General features: G+C 38.9%; 1 protein-coding gene across 1 annotated transcript in view; it reads left to right on the forward strand.

The window, feature by feature from the left end:
* DNTT (DNA nucleotidylexotransferase) overlaps positions 1 to 23,685 on the forward strand; it is a 478,907-nt gene that overhangs the window by 313,658 nt on the left and 141,564 nt on the right. Inside the window, exon 14 of the mRNA XM_084635618.1 lies at positions 1,863 to 1,946. Coding sequence (XP_084491744.1) covers positions 1,863 to 1,946 — 84 coding nt within the window. The remainder of the gene's footprint in view (positions 1 to 1,862; positions 1,947 to 23,685) is intronic.

Here is a 23,685-nt window from a genome sequence, read left to right on the forward strand (position 1 = left end):
TCCATGGTCAACATTTTTAACTCAAAAGCCTATTTTGCTCCTATGTAAAACATAAAAAGAAATTCAGTTCTTTAGTAAAGAAAGAGAAGACTGACTGATGGATTCCCCTTCAGTTAATCATTTTACAAACCTTTTCAGAAAAGGCAATTGAAACATCAAGTTATTTCCCTTGCCTACTTGTAAATCCTATTTCTAATCTCTTAACTCCCTTTATGCAATCTTTGAGATCTTAAATTAACCCTCTCTTTGGGTTCATAGATTGTATTTCATAGATTCCAGGGCCAGAAGGAACCAGTGTGATTAAATAGTCTGACCTCCAGTATAAGACAGGACATAGAACGTCCCCAAAATAATTCCTAGAGCAGATCTTAAAAAAAAAAAAAAAGATGACTTTATTTAAGAATTGTAAGTGATGGAGAATCCACCATGACCCTTGGTAAATTGTTCCAGTGGTTAATTACCCTGTCTGTTAAAAATGTATGCATCATTTCCAGTCTGAATTTGTCTTGCTTAAACTTCTAGCCATTGGATCATGTTATACCTTTCTCTACTTAACTGAAAAGCTCATTATTAACTATTTGTCCCCCATGTAAATACTTATAGACTGTAATCAAGTCACCCCTTAACCTTGTTTTTCTGAACTTGTCAGGTCCTGCAGACTCAGACTCCCTCCTACTCTGGGAGTATTTGCCATGTGGAAGGGGTCTCTTCCCCTCCCTCCCCAGGGATCACACTCCTACACCACATTGCACCAAATTTGTGCCTTTGTCAATCACCATGTACGCCCTTAGGCAGGTACCCAGTGCTATCTAAGTGTTTCTACATGACTGAAAGCCTAAAATAACCAAACCTTTCTTGATTTAGAACAGGGGTGGCCAACCGGAGCCTGAGAAGGAGCCAGAATTTACCAATGTACATTGCCAAAGAGCCACAGTACTACGTCAGCAGCTCCCCCCTCCCCCACTCCCAGCGCCTCCCACCTCCCGGCAGCTCAGCCGATCAGCGCCTCCCCCTCTCCCCACACCTCCTGATCAGCTGTTTTGTGGCGTGTAGGAGGCTTTGCGGAGGAGGGGGGAGAAGCAAGGTCACTGCAGACTCAGGGGAGGGGGCAGGAAGGGGTGAAGTGGGGGCAGGGCCTGTGGCAGAGCCAGGGGTTGAGCAGTGAGCACACTCCAGCACACTGGAAAGTTGGCATATTAACTTCGGAAGACCTGCATGTGCCTCCAGAGCCACAGGTTGGCCACCCCTGATTTAGAAAAATGGGGTGATTAGCAAGCAAACTGTGGGAGTCCTGTATATGCTTAATTTAAACTATTTCTTGTTACAATGCTATACCATCAGTAAGGTAACTAGTATCAGGCAAAGTTAATATGATGTAGTATTGTATGTCAAAATAATATCCCTGTGAGTGTTCATTCATTATGGGACTACCATGAGACTTAAGTTAGATCCATTAAATGAAACTGGTAATGTACAAATGAATGCCAGTTCATATTTCTGCATGTTATATGTACAATAACATTGACCTGACAAACTTCCTTATAAATGGTGAGTAGGCTTTTTCATACACACACATTTTTAAAGTAGTTTTAAATGGATCTAACTTACCTGGTGCTTCAGTTGGTGAGAATATAAGTCTTTGTGCAGCCTCTGAAAACATTCATTTTATGAAGGTCTTGTTTAGCTGTACTGAAGCTGTCTAGAATATGTCTCTTAGCAGAAGATGGTTGTTAATCATGCCTTTTTAAAATCCATTCATTTATAATTTGATTGGTATTCTAATGCTTATACATATTAAGCAACAAAGTGAGTACTCAATTTGGTTTGGTATAGTAGTGTGTAACTTGTTGTGTATTGTACAGCAATTTGAGCGTGACCTACGAAGATATGCCACTCATGAAAGGAAGATGATGTTGGATAACCATGCTTTATATGATAAGACAAAGGTACAGTTTGCTCTTTGAAATGAAGCTACAGTGTGATAGTTGATAAGGATATATCTTCAGTTTGTTTGTGCTACCCAAGTGCAGAGTATTTCAGCTTGCATATACCCATTATTAGAAGAATAAAAAGTCCCCTTTCCACAAAACCTTCTTTCTTATTCATTGCCACTTAAACATAAAGGTTCCTTGGCTATGGCCAAATTGTGCATGGCTCAGTTCAAGATTGCGGGATATTCAAAGGTGGCTTTAAGCACATTTGCATTTTACTGATCCTGGGCCACTCTCCTGTCACAAGTTAGAGCAGCCTTAAAGCTGCTTTAACTTGTACAGGCTTCTCTATGCCCCCAAAAGCACATATATCAGCTAAGGATCACAGTGGAGGCCCCGAGCAATACCTCCTCTTCCCTGCTATGCCCCTCTAATATGGATCAAAGTGGATGTCTGGAGCCAAAGTCACTATAATAGCTGCTCTACTCCAGTGGAGGAGCTCTCAGGTTCAGTGCCACTTTCCAACAGTGCTGTGACACAAAGCAGACACAGCGTAGACCAGAATAAAAATAATTTCTTCTGATTGTTCTGCATGTAGTGTGTGTGTGGGATGGAGAGGGTAGAAGGACCATGCAGAGTCAAGCTAATTATGCATCTCTCTATTTTTGATCAACATCAAACCAACAAAATCCCTTTCTTTGAAAACACTTGCCTATGATTTTTTTAAAACTCATACAATATTGCAAATATACCCTGTAGCAAATATACTGTGATTTCTAATTAAACACAAGAGTGCTTAGAAGAGACTGAGACCATTTGAATCATTTTTGTTATAAAAGGCAGTACTTTCCCACACTATTCTGCATACTGTTAGATTGCTGCTTTTTATTTTTTGTATATGAATATTCATGATCACTTTAGCACTGGAGGTTTTATTGTGGCCCATTGCCTGAAATGTGATGCATGTCAAAGAATCCTATTTTTCAATATCAAGGGGTTATGTCAGGGGAGAACCCAGGATACTTTAATATATTTCCAAAGAGACTTTGACAGGAAAAGGCAGCATTAACACACCAGTTGTGAATCAATTACATAGCTTTGCAGATGGGAACAAAAAGTAGAGATATTTCCTCCGGGGATTTATTACAAAGTTACACTGTGAAATTATTCCTCAGCCTTGATTTTTCAAGTGTATGCATGTACATAATCTAGGAATCATTGTATATGTCTATTGGGAGATAGCGTATAATTATAAAATTACTGTATTTTTTGAGTTCTGCAAATTTTTTGGTGGCGTTTCATTAATCTTTCGTAGATATGAGAGATTCCCAAATTGAAAAATGAGAATTCCATGCAACTTTACTGACAACCCTCCTCTGTAGGATCAGGGAAAAAAAGCTATGGAAGGGAAGAAGATTTTAAAATGCTAGCCTAGAAAGAAGATGAGCGAATATTCAAATCCCCCAATTAAACCATATATAGGGACAGATCCTAAATGGACTTAACTTCATTGACTTCTATACTCCACTTTGATTTCTGGAGCGACAGCAATTTACACTAGTGGAGAATTGAGCTTACAATGTTGAGGTTCCATTGTCATCCTGAGGGAAGCAAGAGTTTCTTTGGCGCACAACCAAGGAGGACAAGATATAACATATGCTCAAAGTCTTACAATATATCTACTGTTGCTGCGTGAGTTACAAATTGTACACACAGTTATAAACTGGGCCGATAACAGTTTAGGTTGAAATGAGCTTGGTAAAATGTGGTATTGTTGGATTTTTGCATTCTCCAGCAAAATGGGTGACTGGCACTGGCAATGCTGTGCTTACTTAAAACCACCCCTACAGATAGGTGCGTCAGTTGTAAAGTCCTGTATGCCTATGACTGATGTCTTTTCTGCTTATCTTCTCTCTGCCATCATAGCTTCACCTTTAACCTTTAACTTCCTTGTTAAATTGCAGATGCTTTTCTATATACCTTTTTGATATCTTTAATGTACTGATCTGGTAAACGCGTAATTTTATCTCATGTTTCTATAGCTTGGTGCTATTTTTGATCTATGGGTATGTCTACAGTGGAACTGGAAGTGTAATTTCCAGTTCGGGTAGACATACCTGTGCTAGTTCTTATTGAGCTAATGTGCTAAAAATAGCAGTGTAGCTGAGGCTGCGTGAGTGGCAGGTCAGGCTATCCATGCTGAGTACAATCCCGTCTGAAATCCTACATATGTACCTGGGGCATGCCAACAAACCTTTATGTTTAAGTGGCAATGAATATGAAAGTAGCTGTTGTAGAAAATGGACTTTTTATTTTTTAAATAATGGGCATCTGCAAGCCCCCTTCTGACTGAGTGAGTGTGGCATTGTGGGAGCTCCCTGCCTCAACTTCCCCTCACCTGGGTTTTGTCTCACCTGGAGATTTACATGGAATCTGCAGCTGCAGCACTCTGAGTTCAATCCCCTTTAGTGGTCACAAAAGTCCAAATAAAACCAAAAATGCTTTTGCTGCACTTCAGCTCAACTTTGGGGCTCAGTTTCCAATCCCTTAGGGATTATTTTTCAGTCTATCTGTGGCTCTGGGATAGAGCCCTGACTCCTGGGCTCCTTTTCTGGAGCCCCCTCTCAGTCTGCTGCAGATCCTTGCTCAGGGTCCTCCACAGAACCCTGACAGCTTTCTGGGGTTCCCCTCTCAAAGTGACTTTCCTCAGCCCTTTTTAAAGAAATTGGCCTGTTTCTCAGAACCAGTTTGTGGAGGAGGGAAAGTAGGTAATCTGACACGGGTATGGCTGAGCACAAGTACCCTGAATGGGCAAACCAAAATGTGATAGGGCAGGTAGGCTGTCCTGCTGCCTGTCAAGCTGTGGCTACAATGCTATTTTTAGTGTATTAGCCAGTGGTGTTGGAACAAATTGTATAGTGGGGATGCTGAAAGCCACTGAACAAAACTGTAAACCCTGTGTATGATGGAAACCACTTCAAGCCAGAGGGTGCTGCCACACCCCCACCACCCTTAGTTCCAGAACCCTTGGTGTTAGCTCAATCAGAGCTAGTTCAGGGATGTCTGCTTGAGCTGGAAATTACACCTCTAGGTCCACTGTAGACATACTCTAAGAAATGCTTCTCTTGGACAAAAGGGCCATCCTCAAGAACAGCTCCATCTTCTCTCTCTGCTGGAGTCCTAACTTCATTGCCTCCGATGTCTATAACTCTAGTATTATCTATAACACTCAATTCTTTCTCCTCCTCCTATCTTTCATATCTTCAAATCTCTACCTCCTTGTTTATCTCATGTCTCTGTCACCTTAACAATACTGCTTTGGCTTTATTTCTCTTGGTAATTCTCTTCCATGCCTTCATTTCCATTCACCTTGACTTCTGCATCTCATAAAGGCTCAGTTCTGTAGACTCCAGCATGAGCACAAGGCTGCTGTCTACCTTCTCATATATAATAATAATACCACTGCTGTCACTGAAAATGAGTGTTGATTGGCTGGAGTTTAGTGGGAGCAGGGTTGAAGAGCTATAATGCTTGCCTCAGCTTTGGAAGAATTGGTCTGGCCTGGGAGTTTAGTTTAGTTAGAGGACTGCTCCAGTTTTTGAAGACTTAGTCAGCCTGGGATTAAAGTTAGCTTGGAAGCCTGGCCTAAACAAGGGCCTACTCTATCCTTGAAAGACTGAGTTGAGCCTGGACACCTGGCAGAGAGCCGCACCAGCTTAGAAGATTTTGTTGAATCTGGACAAAGTCTTGTTCTAACTCTGGGAGCATTTACACTAGTTGGGAGCTACATTATTATGAAGTTGCTATAGGAACTTTTTATAACTTATTTCAGTTTTGCTAGGACCTACAAGTAAAAATATATTTTTCTTGTATATTTAATGCTCCAGAGTCTTTTCCTGTCCCTTTTCCCCTTATGGTAGCTGGTTCTAAAATCCACAATTCACACTTGTCAGACTATTGTGTGATATAATGCTACTCCACTAACTCCCCCTTCATTTTAAGATCCAATTTAAAGCCTCCTTACGTGTGTTTTTAAACCAGTTCAAGGACTTGTTTCACCCTGCTTCTGCTTCTTCCACTAAGTAGCTTCCTCTGTGTACTGCCTTATCATGTGATCATTGGGGTGCAAGGGCCTTCCCCATTGTTTCTACTCTTGGCTGACGTGTATGATTGTTTTAGATGATGACACATTTCTGTTATTAGTATCTCATATATGTTCGTACTCATGGCTGTGGTTACAGCTAGAGGTGTGATTTCCCCTGCTCATGTACACGTGCTTGCAGTAGCTCGATGAGGGCGAGCATGCATATAAATAGCCGTGTAGCCGCAGTAGCATGTGTAGCACTAGTGGAGCTAAGCCGGGCCAAGTGTAAACCCACATAAAGCCAGTGGACAAGTACTTGATATGTCTCAGCCGTGCCTCTGCTGCCCCTACCCGTGTTACCACAGCTACAGTGCTATTTATAGTCATGCTAGCTCTCATCGAGCTATGGCAAGTAGGTGTACGTGAGCGGGGGCATCACACGCCTAGCTTGTAGTGTGGAAATAGCCTGTGTATGTATGTGGCCACAGATAGTTACTTTACCTGTAGGCAATCCTGTTTTCATTCTTATGTGAAGGAAATATAGTATAGAAAATCTTAAGTATTTACAGAAAGGCTTATAGGTTTAGGCACAATCAACAAGAAAATTTGTGCAAAGGATGCTCTTCTGCTGAAAAAAAGGATGCCATGTGTATTACTTTTTTGAGCCCTAAGGACTGTGTCATAAACTTTGGAAACATCACCAGAAATGCACAGCAAAACAATTTACAACCTCGTGCCCATATGTGGAGGATTTTGCAGATAATGCTACTATGCTGGTCAGCAAAGAAAGCAAAGAGAGAACAGTTGTTGACAGGTGGGGAGGGCTTTCATATGCAGCCTGGCAAAATCTCCGGAGATCAACTTTACTTTCTCCTGCTTTCATTCTGCACTAAATGAATCATTGCTCTGTACACGTGTCCTATGTCTAATCAATTTGTAAGTGGGCACAACGCCACGCTGACAGATTGGGATGAGTAGGCAAACAGAAGATCATGCATGTGCGTCAGGTGTGTGGCACTGCAGGCAGCAATCCCAGGTGGGGAACAGTCAAACCACTCTTAGGGTTCATCTTAATTAACTGTAATTAATAGGTTGTGTCACCAGTCTTCTGATCAATCTCTAGACTGGATTAACTCTTAAAAAGAGCAACATAAAGAGGAAAGAAGATACATGACTTATAAAAAAACTGTTTTGTCAAATTTTCCAGCCAGCTCTAATAACTCTATTTAAGATTCCGAGTTGCTATGGTAATGGCGGGCCACATATCAAACATAGATTGTCCCCCAACATTTTCTTCACTCTGGGTGTAATGTGGAATTACATTCCAATGATCTCTTCCCTGTAAAGTTCAGCTAATGGAAACCATATTCCACGTCCTTCTGTGGAGGTAGGTACTAGAAACAAATTGTGCCCAGGGCCAGATTTACACCTTATGCATCCCAAGCACAGAATCTTCCAGATTCCCCTCCCCACCTACAGCTGACCTTCGTGTTTTCCATAAACAATGAAACAAAAAGAAATATAAATGATTATTTAAATACAGTAGAACCTCAAAGATATGAACATCAGCGTTAGACTTCCTGGTCAAGGGGACACTTTGTGGAACCAGAAGTCCTCGATCAGGCAGCACTGCAGACAAAGAAACAGACAAAAACAACCCCAAATACTGTATTGCCCTGAGGCTCAGGGCTTCAGCCATGGGGAGTTGGGTGTGCAGCCACAGGATGGGGGTGGGGTGGGGTCAAGGCTCCGGGCTTCTGACCTCAGGAGCACTGGGGCTCAGGGGTTTAGCTAGAGGGGCAGGGGGAGCGCTGGGCCTCAGCCCTGTGGCTTTGCTCCCAGTTTTCATCCCCACAGGGAGTGCTGGGGCTCAGGGCTTTAGCACCAGTTTCTTCAGAGTTACAGAACATTTCAGAGTTATGGACAACCTCCATTCCCAAGGTGTCCTGAACTCTGAGGTTCTACTGTAATTTTTTTTAACTTTTAACCCACTTAACTTTTTGGTGCCCCTAGAATGCTGGTGCACCTAGGCATGTGCCTATTGTACCTAACTGGAAATCCGGCCCTGATTGTACCCCAACATCCAAAGCTGAAGAGGGATCCTTAGAAGTGTAACTGATGCCATTCCACTGCATAAGGTGTAGGATTTGGGGGACAGGAGTAATGCATCCACTCTGCAGTGCATAGTCCAGCTCCACAAAGGCCACCTGTGTCACAGTGGCTGAGGGGCATGTACCATTTGTGCAGAATGAGACCAAGGGATGGGGCAAGAGGATTCACTGATGCATGGATTCTCCAGCCCTTTCCTCCTGCCTCATAGACAGAGCATGCTAGGGCTGGAGTAACTTGTGTTGAACAGCTCTGCTGACGCATTGTGATCTGGTTAGCGGAGAAGGATTCCTCCCCTCCACACACAGTGATCCTCAGCACCCAGCCAATATCCTCAAGCTGGGTGCTGAGGACTGGATTCACCCTGTAGCATTTACATTTTGATTCAAATGCTTCCCAATATTGTCAAAATGACTTCTCAGACTATCACCTATAAATCCATTCATTACTTTCTGCAATTAGATAAAGTGGACTATAATATTGTAAATAATTAGAAATCCTTTTTTTGTAAGAGAGAAGATGGATTCTTAATATATAGTGTACAATAAACAGATTAAATTATTATCATATTAATGTTTCTGTAGCTAACATTGTAGAGGTTTTTTTTCCAAGCTCAGAGCTGTTTTTAAAAAATGTCACTGAAGTAGAAAGCAGTTATTAGTTTTATGCCCTGTGAAAATTTAAGATGTGGAATAGCAGCCTTAATGATTTCTATTGTTAAAGAAATATTGGGGGAGAAATGACATTCTACGCAGAGTGCTAGATACAATTGATGACAGTTTTTTGTATTTAAAAACTATTGTGTGATTCTGAATTACATAAAATGTTATTAGTTTCTGAATAAGTAGGAGGAGGTGTACATAACTACCATGAATAGCAAATTCATAAGATGTCCTGAGAACTCTTTCATGGGGCCCAATCCAATGAGATGTTGAATGCTAAGCATCCTCAGTGAGAACTATCCGCAGTAGGAATGATTTGTAGCTAAGGGGCAAACTAATATAAATATGAAAGAGGGGAATGTGGGCTCTTTTCTTCCAAATTGCCAAGATAGTACATGCAGTAACTGCTATGAATGTTGCACATATCTTTATTCATGAAAACCCCAATTTCAGAATGTATCCCTATTCAGGAAAGTGCTTAATTGCTTTCTTGAATAAGGCTTAGACAATCTCTCTTCATTTTAGTCCTCTCCCTAAGAATTTATAGAAACCGCAAACAGTTATGTGGTTGGTATAATCCATCTAAATAAAATGGATGTAGTATAAGATAGAAAGTAGTGTTCCTCTAGTAGTAAAAATTCTAAAAACATGAGCACCATATGTGACCACTGCATTGTCAGATAGTAGTGACTGATGCAAATTATTGGCCTAATCCTGCAAGTGAGCTCTTCTTAACTTTTGCAGGTGACTTTAATCAGCCTTGGAATTTGTGGAAAAACTATTAAAATTATTTCCCCTTTAAGAATAAAACTTAGGAGAGAAATAATAGCCTTGTAATAGCCATGCATGCTAAAAGTTTGCCAATGGAAAGCTGTAACATTTCATCTCACATTGTTGCTGATTCCCAAACTGTCCATATTATGGTTAAGGAATGGAGGTCTGGATACCGTTGTGTGCCTGCTGTAGAGTGGAGGGCAATATTGTTGACTACAGAACTTTGTCCAACTGAATTTTTAAAATATATCTTAGTATTAAATCTTCATGCTTTTCAGTCTGCTTGTTAGAAAAGGTTTATGTGAAAGGCAAGAATGAAAAACGCAGCATAGTAGAAAGTAATAGTATGTTCCTGGCATGATATCTGATGAACCTCAACCTTTTGCAGCTGGTGAACATGACAGAAGGCTGTCAGGAGCATTTCTAGTTACTTTCTTTCTACTTTCTGAAGCCAAATTCCCAGTGCAAATATTTCCCCTTTTCTGCTTTTCTCCTCCTGTATTTGTTTCTTTGGATGTCATGATTACTTGAGACAAAGTGGGTGAGAAGATATATTTTTCCCTCTGGGTTTATATTTAGTGGGGTAAAATACTGTCCCATTTGAAGTCAATGGGAGTTTTGTCATTGACTTCAACTGGGGCCAGGATTTCATCCCAAATCTCTTCTTTCCTTTTTCAATATATCTGCCTATCACTACATTTGGGGAAAATTAAGGAGACCTTTTGGAAACTTCCAAGGAAGATGCAGTGTGTAACTGAGAGGAAAGTTTTGCTCAGTGATAGGAAAAGAAACGCCAGTCTGAATGATTTGGGAATATTGAGCAGGTTGTATAGTGGGTTTTTTTTTTTAAATGCGTAAATTGATGCCATAGTATCCCTGTATTTCCGGAAAACACAGGATACATTAGCTATATTTGTTCTCTGGCAAGATGCCAAGTAACCTTAATCACATGTATCGTTGGAAAGAGCTCAGAAGATGATTACGCTACTCTATATTCATTTTATTACATAAATATATACAGCATTCATATATGTGTGTGTAGCTATAATGTTAAACAGCTATACTTTAAAGTCTGTTTTCTTGGTGCAGCATCTGAGAATGTTTGTTTCATGCCATCTTTTATTATAGGGAATGTCTGCAGTAGTTTACTTGCAGAGTTAAACAGATTCTTTAAAAACTGGATGTTAGTTTTATGTTGGCAGATGCTATGTTAAAATTATGAGGATATAACCGTGAGACAGTCAGCCTGGAGAACATCCTGATGAATTAAACATGCTGCAGCTGCAAAATTTGCTTTAGATGTTTGCAATAATGACTGGATTAAAGATAAAGTAAACATAAAGATCCAGCGTTTATATTGATTTCCAATGTGATCAGTGTTGTTCACATAGTCATTGCTACAATTGAACACTGAATCATTGTAAACAAATGCACATACTTTCATTTACTAACTGCTTCCAATTCTTTTATTTCTTTTGGCAAAATAGCAATTACACATGTGACTCCGGGGATTAGTTTTTCTTTGCATCTGGTATGTTTTAGAAATTAAGAACTAACATCTGATTTTTTTCTTACTGGTAGATAAAAAAAGATCATGCATTTTCTACCATATAAGTGCCATTTAAACAATGTTCTCTTGTTAGTTTAAATGTCTAGTAGATCACATGTGATGAGTCACATTTATAAAGCCAATTTGTAAATCCACTTGCATACAAAACTAATCAAGTTATTGTGTAAACATTTAGGCATTTATCCCTTTATAACAAACAACTGATTGCATGTCCAACACAAAATACAAATGTGAAACTTAACCCTGGTCTCCTTTGCTTGGTGTATTTTCTGAATAGCACAATGAATCCTGGGTTAATACTGAAAGGAAATAGCTTTCAAGTTGTGTAAATATCTGCTCATCCCAAACATTTTGACTATTTTTCATTACTAATGCTAACTTCTAGTGCTAATTTTGTGGTTCCCCACTTCAATTATTACTTGATAATTTGTATGTTTACTTAAATGTATAATAATATAAACTGAGCAGAGCTATAATGCATAAAATCCAGACATCCACATAGCTTTCTCTTGTTAGTCATTCAGAGGAGACTTTATTAAAACAAACAGGTCAGCCTAACAGTATTTGACAAAGTGGGGCTACTGTAAATATTATGTTCTTCAAGCAAAACAAAAATAAAACAAAATTGAAAGACCAACTAATCCTTAATATAAATTTCTGTGCCTTTGTGACAAAGAATAGATTGTCAGAGAACTATATGGGGATGTAAGTGCACAAGTCCTGATATTTTTAATGGAAATTGTATTCCTCCTGTATAACAGTTCCTTATTCAACAAGCTAAAACTTACCCATGAGTGTCTGCTGAAAATTTACAAGTTCCCCTTCCTCTTTGTATACCCACAAATAAAACTTTAAAAAGTTCTCCTCCTCCAGGTGCTAATTCATAATTGGCTTTCTGCATTTGTCATACAGCATTTTTAATTGTAAAAGCACGAAGAGGTGAACATTAATTTTTGTTCCTTATGTTAAAACTAGCTTTATATATGGCATCAATATTTTGATTTTATGCAGGATTTTTTTTTATTCAATACATAACACTTGATTGTTTTCAAACAAAATTTCATGCAAATTCCATGAATAGTATTAATTTACTCTTGGTATATTATTTTTCAAATGTTAAATGCCAAGAGTGTTCAACAGTCTTTTAAACTGGTATTCAGTCTTTATTTCTCTTTCACTACAAGTACATAATATTATATGTAGGCACAAATAATATGTACTGTGTGCACACATATTGAAGGGGAGGAGAGCTGACACCTGAGGCCTGCAGATGTTTTGTTAATCTGGGTTTTAAGATACAGTAACAGGACAAGTACCTAGTACGTTCCAATATTAGCATGATTAATCTATTTTACACAGTGAAACTACTTCCTGTGATTATTCAGAGATTTAATAGTAACAAATATGTTACTATAGCCCTGGACAAAAACTTTCAGCTTTAGTTTAATTTCTGATTAAGAGTAGAGGACATGTCTAATGGTAAAAATGAAATGAGAATTTATCATACTGGTTTCTCTGACTTTCAAAATTTATTCATGCCTAGAATTATGAGAATAACTTCCACTGCAGAATTTTGCATCAATACCATTACGCATGATTTTGCCTGTGGGCATTGAGTCAATGGATAATGCTTGCAATACTGCTTTTTCAATCATGGTTTGTTATAATGTCATTTCAAAGAGTCATTTTTCCCCTCTGACTTATTTGTCATCTTATTTGTAGCTAGATTAGAAATAGATTAGTTCTTATTTAAACAGGCACAGTGATATGAATATTACTACAAAAATATTAGTTAAACATGAAATTTACATTCCTAGCATAATGTAATGTCAAAGGCACTTCTGGTGATTTGCCAATGAAAGTTGTTATATTATCAAAGAGAGAATGCACAGCACATGCACAGTGCTGTGGGGTATTACTATTGCACTTAATGAAATACTTCACATAACACAATTAGTACTGTGATAGTTATAGTCTATAATTATCATGGAATTGTGTGTACTCATGATGGCCTCATTATTCATAAAGTTATGTAAGCTTCAGAATGAAAGATGTTTGTTAATGGAAACTCACATTTAATAATCGTTTAGGGCCTGATCTTGGCACATTTTTCTCACTAAGTAATATCTTACTGTGAAGGTAGTCTCACTAACTATTAGTGGAGTATGGTATTGTACTACTCAGGGTGAATAAGGATGGCAAACTCTGGTCCTTAGTAGGGCTGGCCAGAAAACCAGAATTAGTGTTTCATAAAACATTTTGAGCTTTCGATATTTGTTTTCATTCCAGGGCAGAACAAAACTGACACCTTTTGAAACTTTTCATGAAAAAATGAGAGGGCAAGATAAATATTTCAGAACAGTTAATAGTCCAGTGGTTAGAGCACTCACTTGAGATGTGGGAAACCCGTTCTGCCTAATACAAACCAAGGAATCGAAGCTGTGTTTCCCAGAACCTGGGTGAGTGCCCTAGCCACTGGGCTATTGGCTATTCTAGGGTGGGTCTCTGGTATTGACCAAATCGTCCATCCTGGATCTGAAAAACCTTCCTGACTAAAGTTTTTCTGAAAACTCTGTGTTTCTGTGAAAAGATTTGGGTCAGACAAATCAACATTTTTTATTTAAAAAAAATTATTTGAAAAGTTCCCAGCCAACTCTATTTCTTAGAGCTCTGCTTTCCATTTTATTAATTCCAGTTTTTCTACCATGGGAGGTAATTGCTGAATAAGATTAACTGATATTTACTATGAATGACAGCATTGTCTAGTTTTCTTTGATGATCATTTTACCGAGCTTTATTTTTAATTCAGGGTTTTTTTCTGTTATTGCCAACATATCTATGGTTTGATAAAGGAATGAGTCATTTACTTCACTGCAGAAGGCTCTGATTATGAAGATATTTGTTACAGTCACACCTGAAGAGGAGGATTTAGCCAATTGTTACAAAGTTTTAACCACCATTTTATAACAATAATGACTTGCAGAAAGTGCTGTTAAAACTTGCACTTCATGGAAAGTTGGGAGGCACTTTTCTATAATTGCTTTTGTCATAAATATAAAGGGAAGGGTAAACCCCTTTGAAATCTGTCCTTGCCAGGGGAAAGCTCCTCTCACCTGTAAAGGGTTAAGAAGCTAAGGAAACCTCGCTGGCACCTGACCAAAATGACCAATGAGGAGACAAGATACTTTCAAAAGCTGGGAGGAGGGAGAGAAACAAAGGGTCTGTGTGTCTGTCTATATGCTGGTTTCTGCCGGGGATAGACCAGGAATGGAGTCTTAGAACTTTTAGTAAGTAATCTAGCTAGGTATGTGTTAGATTATGATTTCTTTAAATGGCTGAGAAAAGAATTGTGCTGAATAGAATAACTATTTCTGTCTGTGTATCTTTTTTGTAACTTAAGGTTTTGCCTAGAGGGGTTCTCTATGTTTTTGAATCTAATTACCCTGTAAGATATCTACCGTCCTGATTTTACAGGGGGGATTTCTTTATTTCTATTTACTTCTATTTTTATTAAAAGTCTTCTTGTAAGAAAACTGAATGCTTTTTCATTGTTCTCAGATCCAAGGGTTTGGGTCTGTGGTCACCTATGCAAATTGGTGAGGCTTTTTATCCAACATTTCCCAGGAAAGGGGGGGTGCAAGTGTTGGGAGGATTGTTCATTGTTCTTAAGATCCAAGGGTCTGGGTCTGTAGTCACCTAGGCAAATTGGTGAGGCTTTTTACCAAACCTTGTCCAGGAAGTGGGGTGCAAGGTTTTGGGAAGTATTTTGGGGGGAAAGACGCATCCAAACAGCTCTTCCCCAGTAACCAGTATTAGTTTGGTGGTGGTAGCGGCCAATCCAAGGACAACGGGTGGAATATTTTGTACCTTGGGGAAGTTTTGACCTAAGCTGGTAAAGATAAGCTTCGGAGGTTTTTCATGCAGGTCCCCACATCTGTACCCTAGAGTTCAGATTGGGGGAGGAACCTTGACAGCTTTACATAATTTTGTCATTTGTAATGAGAGTAAAATTGTGTCAAACGTAACTTTGTTTTCCATCACAAAACTACAATATCTTAAAGACAAAAGGAGAGATGGTAGCTGGTTACATGAGTAGTGTTTCCAAAGTTCAACCTTCAACTCTAAGAATATCTGAACAATAGATCTACAGGAGATCTCACATCTATCTTCTGGAAGAAAATAGTCATAGACATGAAGGGACTTTGTAGGTCATCATGACCAACCATATGTTTCTATGACCAAAACCTGCCATAGAAGTCAGTGGGAATGTTACCTGATTATGGATGGTAGGATTAGGCCCCTCTTCAGTATTATTATTTAAGGTTTGTACAGGTGCCTAGCACCTTAACATAGAATTAAATCCAAGTCTCTGCCTCAAGGAGCATTATAGTCTAGCATTCAAATTATGCCTGATAGGCTCTGGTTTAAGTAGAAGGCAACATGGAGCTGCATATCCAGGGAATCAGTGAAAAGAATGTGCTCCAGAGAGGGTCATTTCCTATCTAAGCTCTCCAGTTACACATGAGGGAGCCATAAACAAATGTTCATAATAATACCATCAGGAAATGTATCCTTATTCTTAATCAAATGTGCTGCCCTTTGGGTTAGGAAAATATAAGCTTACTGAGATACATGTTTGATCAACACAGTCTTCCCCTTCTTTATGTCATTTACTTTCTAGTATTTTACAGTTTTCATACATTGCTCTCATGTGGTTTCTTTAAGCTATGTATGTTAGAACTTTCAGAGCAGTTGCACAGGTGCAGCTCATGGCTTAGTTAACAATTCACAGGTGTCAGCAAGGGCACTGTTTGGTCTGCAGAATATTGGTGATGATATGCAAGATGCAAATCTCAGCTTGATTTTTGGATCCCAGAATGACTTTTTAGGGATGTATGCAGTGTTGCTGTAATTGTGTTTGTCCCAGGATAATAGAGAGACAAGGTGAGGTAATGTCTTTTATTGGACCAACTTCTGTTGGAGATAGACTAGTGTTGGGGCTTACACAGAGCTCTTCTTCAGTCTGGGAAGTAAGAGAAAAAACATCTTGTGGAGTGAGCATATTGGAGCTGGAAGAGATTGAGATACAACAAGCTTACAATCCCACAATGCTGTTTTCACAGAGTCACCTGGCAGAGTTGAACCATGCATGTAACCCTTTCTTCTAGGGCTAATGAACCCAATCGGATAAAACAACGAGGAGTCCGGTGGCACCTTAAAGACCGGACTCCTTGTTGTTTTTGAGGATAATACAGCTACCTCTCTGATACTTGACAATTGGATAAATGCGCATCTTCTGTCCAATCTGTAACAGAACCCTTCCTGAGATGTGAAGAAGTTTGGCTATCCTTCCCCTACTTCCCTCCCCATCATTTGTGTGCACCCCTTCATTTCTTGATTGCAGCTGAAAGCAGAGGTAGACATGCTGAAATGCTGTGAATGTCCAGTCTCATGAGATTCTAGCCTGATCTTATAGATAGCTGAGCCAAGGAGCTGGGGAAGCATCTAACTGAACCTCTAAACCTTTTGAAGTTAGTCTATCTTCTCTATTTTCTTTAGTCTTATCTTCCCAGCTCATTAACTGTGTTTCACTTGCTTGTGAAATGACATAGCAACACACTAGAGGACAATAATCGTTCCCAGTACAGTAAAATCCGTTGTATATAGAAAAATTAGTACCTCTTTATGCTTGCTTTACTGGGCTATGTCTCTGGGGCAGTTACATATAGTTTACTTTTTTTGCCACAGCTGGGTACTATGAGTTTATATCTAATCTGTTCCCCAGTATTGCCCTCCTCAGTCCAAATTTTTTCCTATTGTGTTCTCTTACTAATGTTCTTGCTTTTTGAACTTTTCATTAGTGTTGTTAAGTGCTTTTTGGAGGGAGTGGGGAAACCAAGTTCCCCAGGCTCCTGAATCTAGGATAAATTTAATTGAAATCAATAGTGAACAAGAAAATAATCATTTCAAAGTGCTATTTTGAAACTCATATAACTTGAATGTCAATAAATGGAATGTCCAATTATTTTTGCCGTGGACTTTGGTTAACGTTTTATCACTCAGTCCATATAGCCTGATTGTCTCCGTTCCAAGTGACCCTTCTTGGGAAGGGGAAGTGTGTGCAGCTGATATTGAACATATGTTCTCTCCATCCTTCCTTTTCTCTCTCAGGTACTCCTTCAGAGTCAATCTGTTTGACAGTAGTGCTTGTCTCCTTATCTCTAAAACCTTCTAGTCAGCTCTATGCATTGGTCTGGCTTGGAACATTACCTTTTTTTTGTAGGAACGCCATTCTTGCCAGAGGTTGACTTTTCTGTCACCTCAGTGTTTAATGGTTTTCATGCTTGTGCTTGGTTGTGAGCCTAATGGGGGCTTGTGATGCAGAACAGGCCTCTAAGGTGAACAGCAGAAGTCTGCTTGCAGGCTTTCAGGAGGCTCGTTTGCTAGGGTTCACGAAAAGGCAATGCAGTTCACTGCAGTCTAAAGAAAAAGGCTTTCACATTTTTCCCAGTTAATTGGCTTTTAATTATTTTGCATTGACAAAACATGGGTGGCAGTGTAATTTTTGGCTTCCCTTTGACAAGTGTTTACAAGGAGCACAGCAATCTGTGATCACATCATGTCAAAAAGAAAAGGAGTACTTGTGGCACCTTAGAGACTAACCAATTTATTTGAGCATAAGCTTTCGTGAGCTACAGCTCAATCATGTCATGTATTTTTAACAGTTTGGTGTTATCTCATCTCTTCTGGGAATTTTTTCACCACTGGACACAATGGCAAGTATTGATACCTTATCTCGTGGGCCATTTATTTATTTATTTATTTGCTGTAATTTTTTAGGCTGACCAAGTTTGTATGACTAGAAAAGCAGCCTGATTGTATTTCCTTTAAAAAATTGGAATAGGAATTTAAAAATATTCACATATAGTTTAAAGCAAGGAATGTTGAAAATGTCCATATTTTTTTTAATTCGGTTGTTCCAAGTGAGGGTCTACAGCAGGGGTAGTCAACAGGCAGACTGTGGGCCAAATCCGCCCACCAGATGTTTTTGAATGGACCACAATCTTTTTATTTACTACTTGTTTTTTTTTTATTTTCTTCCCTGGAGTCTGGACCTTGACAGTACCTTGACCAAGAAATTTGGACCTTGGCAAAAAAATAATTGACTGCCCCTGATTTACAGTTTTGTAAAGCCAAATGCATGTACAAACGTTTTCCCATTTTCTTGTGCAATCCCCCCTTATATACCCCTTGCTACAGTCTTGTCCATGGTGGGCAACTAAATTATTATAACAGTTCCATTCTCACTGTTGTTCTTGAAGCCATCCTTCATCGTGCTCCATTTGTGATTCTTACTCCAAAAAGAAAGACACAGAAATCAAGATCTTTTGCCTTCCAGCTCCCAAAACATAACTTCTACATGAGAGAGCATTTTTCACTGCTCTGTGGCATATTGTTTTTACCGTACTCTATTTCTCTCTGCCTCATGGATTTGTATATTGTCAATCATGGGAACATTCATTTGGCTCTCAAAATATGAAATAACTGGAATTGCATTAGGATAACTGGCATGCACACGCGCACACACACATATTAGGTTTGTATCCAAGAACTGTTTCTAATTTCTGGTAGGCAAAAATCCTCCCAGCAAAATGGAACCCTCAAATGATTTTTTTTTCCCCCACAAAGGGGGCCAAAAGGATGCTGGTTTTAATTTTATATGTGAAACTTTTCACCCAATTTTATTAACTGCTAAGATAATCGAAAAGTGTCTGTTTCTTGGTCTGTTTTTAACTTTTACCCTCCAGCAAATCTTATCTGTGTTTTTGCAGAATTTAATATGTAAGCCCAATACACTCCCTTCCTTGAAAGTCTGATAAATGAAAAAGGGACTACGTTCAGGCTTTTGAGAGACTGTTTATTTCTTTCTTTCTCAATCTTTTGTGGGTTAGAAGAAATTGCTTTAGGCTAATGTCACATATTACATTTAATAACAATACATCAAGCAAAAAATCTATGAACAGCAGTTACCTTTTAGAAAAACGTTGACAGTGGCTGTCTTCTTTGTTCTTTCAGATAAGTACACTGATAATGGTGACTCTTGCACCTGTTCAAGCTTACTTTCTTATGTCCATTATTGATATAGCTAAGATTTTTACAGATGTTAAGTGGTCTGAAGCAGCCACTTTGTTGGTGCCATAACCCTACTCTGAGCTTGGTAAAATGTAATTACTGGATACACCGAAGAGAGCTGCAGCAAATTTTTAAAAATACTAGAAAAGCTATAACAGAACATAAAGACTTCGATGCTTTTTTCTGAAGACAAACTTTTTTCCAAATATTTTTCCTGCAATAAAATAGAATATTTTTAGTTGAAAACTTGAATTCCTTTGAGATGATACTCAGGGGTGTGGGTGTGCATGGTCTGAAAGTAATTACACAATTAAATATATTTTTAAAAATCTCCATATCAAGTAAAGAATTCATAGGTGCAGTCTGAAACTTGCATACACTGTTCAAGTATCAAGTTAATCTTTCATCGGGATGATTTTTTTTTAGCATAAGTGAAAGAAAAGAATTTTTATCCTGTACAAAAATCATCAGCCCTTCTACACTGTTCAGTGTTTTAGCTCATCGAGAGTGTTTGCGTATTAACAGAGATGAACACATGAGCAAGTGAAAGATCTTTATTGGGAAGGTAGATGACTCCTTCTCGACTAATACAAATGTATCTAAGTACATTTTAATTTGGAAATAAAACCAACTGCAACACTGAAATGGAGAGATATATATGGGAGCCTTGCAGGGGAGAAAAAGAAGAGCCGTGGAAGGACTGGAGAGATAGCAAGATAGAAATAACAGGCTCTAGGAAATGAGAGACTCTCAGAAGGCAGGGGAGGGAAGGAGATACTAGTATGAGGGTGGGGAAGGGGCAAATGGGAACCAACAGGAGGTAGAGAGAGAGATGCAAGGGGGAGAATTTGAGATGGAGTAATCTTCATCCTGGGACCAGAATGATTTTAGGGAAATGCCATATTTTGGAGAAAAAGGGAAGCCTTTTGTAATTAAAAATGGCTCCTCAGAGTTCTAAAATGTTAGTGTAATCTACACTCACCAGTGTGTTTCATCAGTGGTCTTGGTGAAGATGGCTTAGATGGTTAAACATGATCAATAGTATTTATAACATCGATACTGCATCCATCCATGGTACTTACGTTTCTGGTTTTACCACATTTCCCTTAGTTCATCTTACTTACCTTAAAAAAAAAAATCCTCAGCCTATGAGTACTTGCCTGTTACAATGAACATTTGGTCAGGTCAGAAATGTCTGCCAGTCAGACATCATACAATATGACTGGGACCTTCAAAATCTGTCTTTTATTCTGACTGGAAAGTTTGATCTTACATCCTAATGTATTTCAAAAGTGAAAAAAGAACATTCAGATGAGAAATAAGCTGGTGCCCTAACAAGTTATTTATTTTACTGTGATCCTTTCTACAGCAAATATATCTCACATTCGAATGCTTAATTTGGTAAGTGCTGACATGAGTTCAGTATATTACTTTGACAGTTAGACTGTGATTGTCGGAAACTGGCCATTTCAGCTCTCTTGTTAGCCTTTGGTATTGTTTACCCTTGGCAATTACTTAGGTTTCCATTTGATTAGTATAATAATAATGCTCCACTTGTTTTTCTGCATCCATAGCCATAAAAACGGCCATACTGGATCAGACCAATGGTCCATCTAGCTCAGTATCCTGTGTTATGACAGTGTACAGTGCCAGATGCTTCAGAGGGAATGAACAGAACAGGGCAATTATTGATCGATCTATCCCCTAGTGTCCCGTTCCAGCTTCTGGCAGTCAGAGTTTTCAGGACTCCAAGAGCATGGGGTTGCATCCCTGACCACATAGGCTAATAGCCATTGATGGACCTATCCTTCATGATCTTATCTAATTGTTTTAACCCATTATACTTTTGCCTTCACAACATCCCATGGCAATGAGTTCCACAGGTTCACTGTGCCATATGTAAAGAAGTACTTCCTTATGTTTGTTTAAACCTGCTGCCTGTTAATTTCATTGGGTGACTGGTTCTTGTGTTATGTAAAGGGGTAAATAACATTTCCTTATTCACTTCCTCCACACCATTCATGATTTTATAGACCTCTCTCATATCTGCTATTAATTGTCTCTTTTCTAAGCTGAACAGTCCCAATCTTTTTTGTCTTTCTTCATATGGAAGCAGTTCCATACTCCCTAATCATTTTTGTTGCCCTTCTCTGTACTTTTTCCATTTCTAATGTATCTTTTTTTTTGAGCTGAGGTGACCAGAACTGCATGCAGTATTCAAGGTGTGGGCATATCATGGACTTTATACAGTGACTTTCTGATATTTTCTGTCTTATCTATATCTTTCCTAATGGTTCCTAACATTCTGTTAGCTTTTTCGACTGCTGCTTCACACTGAGCTGATGTTTTCAGACAACAATCTACAATTACTCCAATTCCCAGACTTCAGTTTTTATTAGGACATCTTGATTGATTCCACTGGATGACTGTGCTTTAGTTCATGTAGCCCTACTACTTTTAAATGAGAATTGCAGTGAGTGAATAGATAATTTCTAGATATTTATATTTCTGTCAGTGGTGAGGATGCTATTTGGACAAGGGAGGACAGAGAGAGAACAAATAACCGAACAGCCTTGCACTTTTGCTCTAACCAATCAATCATGGTCTAATATTTAAATTGTAGATCTTTGAAGATGTCAGTGTGTTACTCCTGTAATTTACCATTTAATGCGCTGGCCTTTCACGTCTGGATAAATAGTTTCAAATCTCAAAGACTGCAAGGTCTTTTTCTTTCTGAATAGATATTGTAAAGGGACAAAACTGACATAGTACCTTGGAAGATATATCCATAGTAAAGTGACAGAGGGTGTGCAAATTGCTGTGCAAGATACATTTGAGCTTCATTATATTATCCTAAGGTGACCATGTTTTCCCAAAGGGAAAATGGGACACCCCACGGGCCAGCCCAAAGCCCCCCCCCCCCACAACTAGGGGTCCCAGTCCCACTCCACTTTTTCGGCAAAACTGTGCATTTGTCCAGTTTGCTCTTGCCAACCGATGATCAGTTTGCAAGAGCAAATGGGACAAAGTTTTGTTAGTTTTGCCAAAAAAGTCGGGATGGCCAGGGCAGGGCTTAAAAAAGGGACTGTCCCGGCCAAAACGGGCCGTATGGTTTTGCTAGTGCTGTTGTCACCTCACTTTCATAAGCACAAATTCACCTGGTTTGAAAATAGCTCATTTCCAGGCTCACTGAGCAGTAGACTCCAAGGTTTATAAATGACGGTCCATCCACTTTTTTCTATATATTTATTTGTTACTGTCTTGCTTACTCCCACTGTGACACCCATACGGCGCCAGCACTACTTGAGTTATGTTGTCAGCCTGGTATTTATCATCCAATATATTGAAAATATTGTAAAAATAGTAATAATTATATTGCCAATTAAATTTAACTTTTTAATAATTTTAAAATGAATGGAAAATTGTGTACTAATTTAATTTAGGTGGATGTCACATACCACACTATACATGAAAATTACTGAGTGTAAATCAGGTTTAAATGAGAAAATCACTAAGAATGCTATACACAAGAGTTTCTCATTTCAGAATATACAAGCATTTGGGGATACAAAGGGAAGATTGGAATGAGTACATGCATGACATTCTCTGATGCACACCTAAAAGTCAAAGCTAGGCCAAACACTGCATATTTTCTTTGCAATTTATGTTACGCTATTCTCAAAAATATTTTGTTTTCTGTTTTTCCTCCACAATCTGCTCAGTAAAAAAAAGTATGTGAGAACCAGAACTTTATAGACCTCAAAACCTAGGGCCTCAAGGGGTCTTGTATCCCAGTTGGCATTCTACCTCCACCTTCTCCATATTTTGTAGGTTCCATGGGATAATGTAACCCAATAGTGTGCCCATTGCATTTTTCCAGGACTAATAGTTGCAGCAGCTAAACAGCCAATGCTACCTTAATGGTAGGAAAATGAGGTATGGGACCAGATGCTTCACTCTGAGAAAGATCTTGCTCTGGCTTATACAGCCAAAATCAAGTATGAGACTCCCAAATAATATTGAAGGGTAGTGGTGAGGGGCAGTATGTGTAGTTTAAAATGAGAGCTGACGGCTTTTTGGTGGCCTATGTGAACCAAGCTGATGGTCTTAGTCTACTATTTCCTAAGGAACTAGGGTCTAATCCACATCACGGATGGCATATCATCGTCATTAGCAGTATCCCATGATAAACCAATTATTTAAATAATGGGTACAGAAAAAATGAACAGCTGATCCTTCCATCAGATGATTCCTGTTCAGGATTAAGGAATGTAAGTAAGGAATGTGTGAGAGCTTACTCTGAGGACCTCACTTTCCAGTGCTGTTAGTTTGACATCTTTTGCAAGCACTAAATCCACTTTTATTAATTAAATATCTGAGGGTGCTATGAAATTGTAAGTGCTAGATGGGTATTTTATGAGT

The sequence above is a fragment of the Lepidochelys olivacea genome (genome assembly GCF_965140295.1).
Source record: "Lepidochelys olivacea isolate rLepOli2 genome assembly, chromosome: 7".
NCBI classification, from domain to species: domain Eukaryota; kingdom Metazoa; phylum Chordata; order Testudines; family Cheloniidae; genus Lepidochelys; species Lepidochelys olivacea.